At 47.8% G+C, this 8,706-nt stretch overlaps 1 protein-coding gene across 1 annotated transcript; it reads right to left on the bottom strand.

Moving 5' to 3' along the window:
* Nucleotides 1–4,517: 4,517 nt before the first annotated feature.
* LOC119289027 (aspartic proteinase nepenthesin-2-like) lies at nt 4,518–5,966 on the bottom strand. Its single transcript, XM_037568466.1, has one exon. It carries the CDS (start codon nt 5,933–5,935, stop codon nt 4,637–4,639), a length of 1,299 nt encoding a protein of 432 aa, XP_037424363.1. The 5' UTR covers nt 5,936–5,966; the 3' UTR covers nt 4,518–4,636.
* Between the last annotated feature and the right edge of the window lie 2,740 nt (nt 5,967–8,706).

Below are 8,706 nucleotides of genomic sequence, written 5' to 3'. Positions count from 1 at the left end.
ACAAACGAAGGAAGCGACGTTTGCCGGGCAGTGTTCGGCGAATCAGCATGACCTGTGTCACCTTGACCAGGTTGAGGTCTCTTTCTAAGAGATCCCTGATGCGGCCCTGCAACAAGGGCACGTCTTTGGATAACCCCCAATCTTATCCTTTGTTAACCCACGACGCTAGCCATGGTGGTGGACCCGAGCGAAAGGCAGGAGGCGCCACCCACTTGGCGCTCCTGGGAGCGGTGATATAGAACCACTCTCGTTGCCACAAGCTGAGCTCCTCTTGAAAGGAGCCCTCGGGCCATGGAGCATCAGCATTCTTACTTATGACAGCGCCTCCGCACTCTGCGTGCCGTCCCTCGATCATCTTCGGCTCCACTCCAAAAGTTTTGAGCCATAATCCGAAGTGAGGAGTAACATGGAGGAACACTTCGCACACAACGATGAATGAGGAAATATGGAGGATGGACTCCGGAGCTAAGTCATGAAATTCCAGCCCATAATAGAACATCATCCCCCTCACGAAGGGATCCATCGGGAAGCCTAACCCCCGAAGGAAGTGAGACATGAACACCACGCTCTCACCAGGCTGGGGACTGGGAATAGCCTGCCTTTGAGCAGGCAACCTATGCGAAATTTCGGCGGTCAAGAACTTAGCCTCTCTCAACTTTGGCACGTCCTCCTCCGTGATGGAGGAGGGCATCCATCGGCCTTGAAGGTCGGAACCGGACATTGTCGAAGGTCCGAAGCACCTGGAATCTGGAGCCTAGGGTGTTGGAACTCGAGGCGACGGGCGAACTTGTTTTGAGATTGGAGAAAAGGAGTAAGGCCTTGGTCTCTTTATAAGAGGTTGAATACCAGGAGCCCTCCCCGTAACCGTTTGGGACTCGCCTTTAATCGAGAAGACATGCTAACGGGCACGATTGGGTTACCCACGTCCGTATTGATGAGAATCCCATAAGTAAAGGGGACACGATCTCTGCTTTGACAAGACGTGCCAAGGAAACCGCCTCACAAAACACGCTGAGGTGGAGAAGTGAAAACGATTTGAATAAAGGCTTGGCCGTAGTGTGATGTCACGCTGCGGAATACGTCAGCAGATTAGATTTGTGTTAATATTATTCTCTCTGTGGCAATACGTGGAAACTTATTTTGCAGAGCCGGACACTACTCTTGGTGTTTACAAACTTTTATGAAGAATTTGGAGGAGGAACCCGCCTTGCAATGCCGGAGACGATCTGCGCGCCGGACTCGTCGTCATTGAAGCCTGGTTCAGGGGCTACTGAGGGAGTCCTGGATTAGGGGGTGTTCGGGTAGCCGGACTATACCTTCAGCCGGACTCCAGGACTATGAAGATACAAGATTGAAGACTTCGTCCCGTGTCCGGATGAGACTTTCCTTGGCGTGGAAGGCAAGCTTGGCGATGCGGATATTCAAGATCTCCTACCATTGTAACCGACTTTGTGTAACCCTAACCCTCTCTGGTGTCTATATAAACCGGAGGGTTTTAGTCCGTAGGACAACTTCATCATACAACAATCATACCATAGGCTAGCTTCTAGGGTTTAGCCTCCTTGATCTCGTGGTAGATCTACTCTTGTACTACCCATATCATCAATATTAATCGAGCAGGACGTAGGGTTTTACCTCCATCAAGAGGGCCCGAACCTGGGTAAAACATTGTGTCCCTTGTCTCCTGTTACCATCCACCTAGACGCACAGTTCGGGACCCCCTACCCGAGATCCGCCGGTTTTGACACCGACAATCTTAAACTGCATGATATCCATCCCCACTGTCAGCTCCAACCCTCCCTCTCTCTGAATATCCACATTAACCCTCTCCTCCGCACCTTCTGCTCTGCCCCCTCTAGCTCCGCCTCCTCTACCCCCTTCTTCCTCCACGCCCCCAACAGGGCCAACACCCCCTCTACCTCCATCACTCCCTCCACCTCTACCTCCTCGGCCACCAGAACCCACTGGTTCACTGACCCAATGTAGCCACTCCCCCATTCGTAGAGAGCAGTATCGTGTACTCCATCACCACATTCCTCCACAACATGTCCCATGCGCCCACAAAAATAACAGAAATCTGGAAGTTTCATAGAACACCGAATATCTCTTCCTCTCTTTCAAGGTAATGTGCACAAACCTTACTAATGGTATGGTAACATTAACAAACACCCGAAGTCTCAAGAAGTTTGATGGGTTGATCCTACCTTCATTCACCGTGACTGTAAAAGGAGGTTCTCCCACCTTCTTTGCGACCTTCTCAGCTAGCTCCTTCTTCCTCGTCAATCCATCCGGCAACCCTTTTATTCTAGCCCACAAGGGATACATGTTTATCTCGTATTCTTCTACATCTGAGAAGCCATCATATTCTACTAACACCACCGGGTCTCTCCTGAACTGCCACGGTCCCCCTTCCATCACACGCTTCCAATCACCCAAGCAATGGCATTGAGCCAAGACCAAGTTGGGGCCCTTAATGTTAAAGGTCACCCCTTGCGCACAAGCCCACGCGTTCCTCATGGAATTCAACAGAGAAGCATGGCTAAACGGCTGTAGGGTGTGAACCCTAAAAAGCGCCATCCAGCGAACATCCTTGATCAGATCCTCAAACTCCCCAGATAGGTCCAAATCTTCTTCCTCCTCCCCTTGGAACTTGAGGTTCTCAAACGCGCCCTCTAAATCATGGTCTGGCTCATACTGATCCCAATCTTCCTCCTCCTCACCCTTCTGCACGTCCGTATCCTCCCCGCCAGTCGTTCTCCCTTCATCTTCAACTCCCTTCGCCGCCCCGTCCCCCGAGCCAAGCCCGGCGCCCGCAGCTGGATCTTCAATCCTAGTTGCCGCTACTTCCCGTTTCTCCATCCCACCTCGCACCCCCTGGCCGCCCAAGTTCTCCATGCAATCGTCGGAGGCGGGTCCAGCCAACCCCTCGATGTCCTCCGCTCGAGAACCCGCCGTCGATCGGTGATTTTTACGTAGATCTTGGTGTACTTCGGTGGCGTCGCCGAAGGAAGAGTTGGACCCCAGGAAACCCTAGGGGAAAAAAGTCTTTGGTGCGATCAATACTGCTTGCTAAATCTCATTCAACTGAGAGCATTTTCAATAGGCGCACAAAAACTACTCCACGTGCTAAAATTCAGATTTTTTGGACGCCGGACAGTTCGAGCAGAAACTGTAAAATAGTGCACATGAAAAAAAATCTTGAATTCCTTTTCCTTTTTTTATTTTCGGAATTTGCAAAATCTCATTTTTTTCGAGAAACTGTCGATCTATTCATCTTCACTCATGGCAGTACAAAAAACACCAAAAATAATAAAAATTACATCCAGATTCATAGACCACCTAGCGACGACTACAAGCACTGAAGCGAGCCGAAGGCGCGCCACTGTCATCGCCCCCCTCGCCGGAGCCGGGCACAACTTGTTGTAGTAGACAGTCGGGAAGTCGTCGTGCTAAGGTCCTATAGGACCAACGCCCCAGAACAACAACCGACGCCAATGAAGAGAATTTTAGAATGGAAGGATCCAACCTGAAGACACATGAACAAAGATGAACAAAGACCGGATCCGAGTGGAGCCACCAAAGACAACCACCGATCAAATCTCGTGAGATTCGCCGGAGACACACCTCCACACGCCCTCTGACGATACTAGACACACCATTGGGACGGGGGCTAGACAGGAAGAACCTTATTCCATCTTCAAGAAGTCGCCGCCGTCTCGTCTTCTTGAGCAGGACACATACCCTAGCAAAACTTGAAGAAGCACATGAAAACGGAGCCCTCCCGCCGGCAAGGGCTAGGATCCACCGCGCACCCATATCCCTAAGGCCACAAGAGACGTGGGAGATCGGCGGCGCCACCGACGGGAGGCAGAAACCCTAGCCGCCTTTTCTTGGAGGAGGGACCGCAAAATCTCATTCAACTGAGATTTAATGAAGCCTCGGTCGTTGCTATTTTTGTACTCCCTCCGTCCGGGTTTCTTAGGCCCTCTCTCATTTTGGGCTAAAATTTGACCTATAAATTTAAGTAATAAAATATAAATTATATGTCAAAAAAATTACACCGTCAGAAAGCTCTTTCAAATACAAATCTAACCGTGTACCTTTTGTAGCATATATTTTATATTTTATTTGGAATATGGATGGTCAAATTTTGACTCAAAATACTAAAGGGCCTAATAAATCCGGACGGAGGTACTAGTAAGATCTTCCGTGAAGTTGTCTGTAATTACCTTCTTGGCTGAGACTTCATCAGGTCTTAATCGATCAAGTTCTAGTCACGCCCTTTTTTATGAGCACCTAGTATATCTCATAAAATTTGACAATTCAGAAGTTTTCATCCGAAACAGAATCAAATGTTCTAAAGTATATTCATTTTTTCTCTGTCTAGGATGTGCCCTAATTATTGCATATCTGACTTAATTAAACTAGAAAGAAAAAAGGTAAAGAAAATGCTGCACGGATATTAATGTAAAATCAATGACATATTGTGCAATACCTAGAACACATCTAAATGTGCTTTAGCAAAACTGATAATTTATACAAATATTTTTTATTTAAATTTATGGACAAAGTGTGATCTAAAATATGAGGGGTCTTATTACATAATCGAACGAAGCATATAGGATGCATGCTACTACTAGGGCATGGGAGTCTCGAACGTGAGCAGGCCACCGCCAATATCGAAGATCATGTTGGTGCCTGTTTGCAGCAGGCTGCCGAGAACTGATCCACCCTTCGACGGCAGTACGGTCAGGCACACTTTCAACCCGTCCTTGAAGAAGTAGTTCTCGGGCTTGACCTCCATCGTCGCGTTCACGCCATCGAACACCAGCGTTAGCGCCGGCACCGTCACGCCGGAGAAGGACCACCTCCTGTAGCACAGCTGGCGGAGGTCGTCGGCGTCCACCGGAGTCACACCCTGAGACCCGATGCTGCTCACCAGCGCGCGCCTCAAGGCGCTGTACGCGGTCTCCTCGAGGTAGGTCGCCGGCCAGGTCGAGCTCAGGAATACCCCGCCGGAGCCGTCCGCCTGGAGGTCGAACGTCCCCGCCGGGATGCCGTCGAGGTCATGGCCGTCGACCTGTATGCTGCTGAGCCCGACGTAGTACAGGTCAGGTTGCATGACGCTTCTAAGCAGCGGCGTGGAGCGGCTGCGCTGAGTCTGCGGCACGGCGGCGTCGCCCAGACGGATGACGCTCTCGGAGCCGTCGGCGTCGTCGGACGCCAGAGTGTAGGAGAACCTCGAGAGCCCGAGCTGCGACACGAGGGAGATGTTCCCCCTGCCGAAGCCGAACAGCGCGGACGCGCCGCCGGAGAGCTCCACCGTGCTGCTGGCCACGCAGCCGAACACGATGCCTGGGACGGACGCCGCGCCGAAGGTGAACGTCTCGGTGGCGAAGGAGCCGTCCGTGTAGGCGTTGGACTGGTTGCCGGCGCCGTAGTACGTGGCGTTGTACGCGCAGTCGCCGTCGCTGACGCAGGCAGTCCGGTCGCCTAGCACGCCCGGGCACGTCGGGCTGCCGCAGGGGATCTTGGAGAAGGACGCGGACTCGGCGGGCCGGAAGGCGGTCGTCCGGCAGGAGTCGCAGGGCGCGCACTGCGCCCAGACCAGCTGGGAGGTTATGTCCATGACCCCGGAGATGGCCTGCGCGGGGGACGTCCCGACGGAGATGTCGAAGACGACCAGGCCGGCGGCGTTGGCTCCCACGCCGCCCAGCAGCTGGTTCTTGAGGTGCCCCGCCGCCTTCCAGATGAGCTGCATCACACCCTGCTTCGCTTGCTCTTGCAAGAAAGCTTTGACCAGGTTCCTCAAGAGCGGGGACGCGCGGATGACGGCCGTTCTGAGGAGCGGGACCAGGACGGCCGGCGACGACGAGACGGGCGTGGGCGCATGGAGAAGCTGGAGGATGAGAACCGAAGCTACTAGCGTCGTCATGGCGACTCCGAGGCTTCCACTTGACCGACCCATGCTACTTTCGATCTTCTTGGCTAGCTCCTGGCCGTTGCTGCTGCTTCTTTCTGCTCAACCCGGCAGATTCCTTTTATTTATAGAAAAGACAGATTTGCTCCGGGTTGACTCGGGAGGCAGTGAAATTTCGATGCATTGACATGAAGCACAGCCGGTCGACGCCACCAGAGTCAACGGTCCATGGCATGAGATGCCCATGCATGGCGTTTTCCTATTGGTCATTGCTTTTTTCTTTGCGGGAATTCCAATCCACAGGTTTACAGAACGCGCTTTGGCTTTAGGCGTGGATTTTTCTTGCTTGGTGCTGTCAACGTCTCAACTCATGTTGGAATTGACCGCGTGATGGGCGGTTGTACAATACCCTATCCATATATCTAGATACTACTCCCTTCTTCCATCTATATAAAGCCTAATGCGTTTTTCAAGACGGCCTTTGACTATTGAAAAGATTAATAATACATGACATGCATAATGTAAAAATTATATCATTGAAATCTTCTTTCACATACAAATTTGACTACATGCTTTGTGTAAGTTGCATGTCATATATTGTTGCTCTAATATTTGGTCAAAATTAGCCTCGAAAAACGCATTAGCCCCTGTATAGATGGAAGGAGGGAGTATTCATCAACTTTAATTGAGATTACATGGCCCAAGTAATGTAAAGTTCATCACCGTGCTGAACCCTCTATACAAAAGCTAGCATTATATTTTCTTGTGAGATATTAATTTCTCGATATCTTTTGAATATTATTCCATTTTAATTTTTTTTATATATTTGAATTCCTAACGACATGATCTTTAAAACAAGGTTAATATTGAATATATTTTAAACGAGTTTAAATTTCATCAACATATTTCACTCATTTAAAAAAACATATTTCACTCACTTAAAATAATCACTTATTTCAAAATGTTGATTGTAGTCATTCCAAACACTGCTTTTACTCATTTAGATAAAACTAATTTTGCTTAATTCAGATAAACAATTTCACTAATTTCAATAAAATAATTTCACTCATTAAAAATTCATTTCAAATATTGATGTAATCATTAAACACTAATTAGTGAAATAGATTTAGTGAAAAGTGTATCAAAACATTGAAATTTTAAGGTGTTTAGAATCTATCCAAGATTGATCTTGTTCTAAAGGTCTTGACGCGATGGGTTTAAATATATAAAAACTTTCAGAAAAGGAGTTTTGGTTTTAAAGATATGAACAAATTATATTTTGTTAAGGAAACTAAAAATGATGGATTTTGGGAGGAAGATAGAGATGTTGTCAGACATGCATGTGCCGTAGTCTGTTGTGAGCACCAAAGACAGAGGGACGCACACATGGCATTAAGTGGACTGACATGATACGATGCTATATTAATGCAAACAGCTATACATATATGATGAAGCAAAATTTGCATGCAATCAGATATCCAGCACAACCAACGATGGATGCATGCACCGGACCTCCCGTGCATAGGAGAAACAATTTTCTCGTTGGACATGGCATTGATCCATTCATCAGAACCAGGAAGCGTGAAGGTCATACTCATGGGAGAGGCAGCAGAGCCATGCATGGACAACCTGTTTTTTCGCATAGCTTCAAGCCGGAGCCTGACCCAACAACAAAGCCCAAAGCATGATGCCCTGCCAAAAGCCTGAAAATAAAGTTTATTAGCAAGAAGCCCGTGCATTGCAATGGGGGTGTACATATTCTAGTGGCACAACGTCAATCTTGCCCAACATATTCCTTACAACCATCATATTGTGAATTTTGGTAACATTTAATTTGATTTGATTATGGTAGGGGAAGGCAAGGAAAGTCTTGATTTACTTAAAATTTTGGTAAGATTGATTTGGTTGAGTTAATGCAGGACATGATATCGTATAAGTATCGATTTGATTTAGATTATTCCAAGTTGCCATATTTATGTTGGTTTTATTTTGTGTGCCAACGTTTGGGATATCAAAAACCAATAGAAAACCAAAGAGGGGTGGGGGAGATATCATACAATTTTCTTTCATAGATGTAAATTGCTTCTCGAACTTCAGTTTGCTTCCTGTTGTTTTTAACTTCCTTTTTCGGATGGTAAATAAACTTTTTTCCGGTCCAATTGCTTCTATGGCAACTAAGTATTGCTTTCATATGGCTAAATTTTGTTTGTTTGGACTGACCATAGAAAATGATTCCATGGCAACCGGCAATCGCTTCAATGTAGTTGTTTTGTAGGGTGGGAGATTGTTTCGATTTGTTACAAAACAAAACTAAGATTGCTTTAATCTTTAGTTAGAATTGGCGTCACAAACATGTTTCATGCAATCTCACAATTGTTTCAAGGGTGTCGATAAAGTGCTTCCAATGAACTAAAACATTATTTCCATCAAACATTGCTTACTAAAAATAAGAACTTGCAACAATACACTTATAATAGATTGTCGCACCCGAACCCTACCCTCTCCCGCGCCGCCACTCGCGTGGCGGACGGGGAGGGCTCCCAGATCCAGCCACAGGCTTCCCCTTCCCTCGCCGGGGCACGGCCGGCACCGGCGGCGGCAGGGCTCCTTCCCTCCGGCACGGTGGAGCGGCGTGATACGTCTCCAACGTATCTATAATTTTTGATTGTTCTATGCTATTATATTATCTGTTTTGAATGTTTTATATGCATCAATATGCTATTTTATATTAGTTTTGGGACTAACTTATTAACCCAGAGCCCAGAGCCCAGTGTCAGTTTCTGTTT

This window comes from Triticum dicoccoides, chromosome 4A (assembly GCF_002162155.2).
Source record: "Triticum dicoccoides isolate Atlit2015 ecotype Zavitan chromosome 4A, WEW_v2.0, whole genome shotgun sequence".
Classification (NCBI taxonomy): Eukaryota; Viridiplantae; Streptophyta; class Magnoliopsida; order Poales; family Poaceae; genus Triticum; species Triticum dicoccoides.
The sequence above is the reverse complement of the archived record's forward strand: the minus strand, read 5'-3'. Positions and strand labels throughout refer to the sequence as shown.

Excerpts from the sequence above, each read along its gene's own strand:
- LOC119289027 (XM_037568466.1), bottom strand. The coding sequence starts at position 5,935 with ATGACGACGCTAGTAGCTTCGGTTCTCATCCTCCAGCTTCTCCATGCG.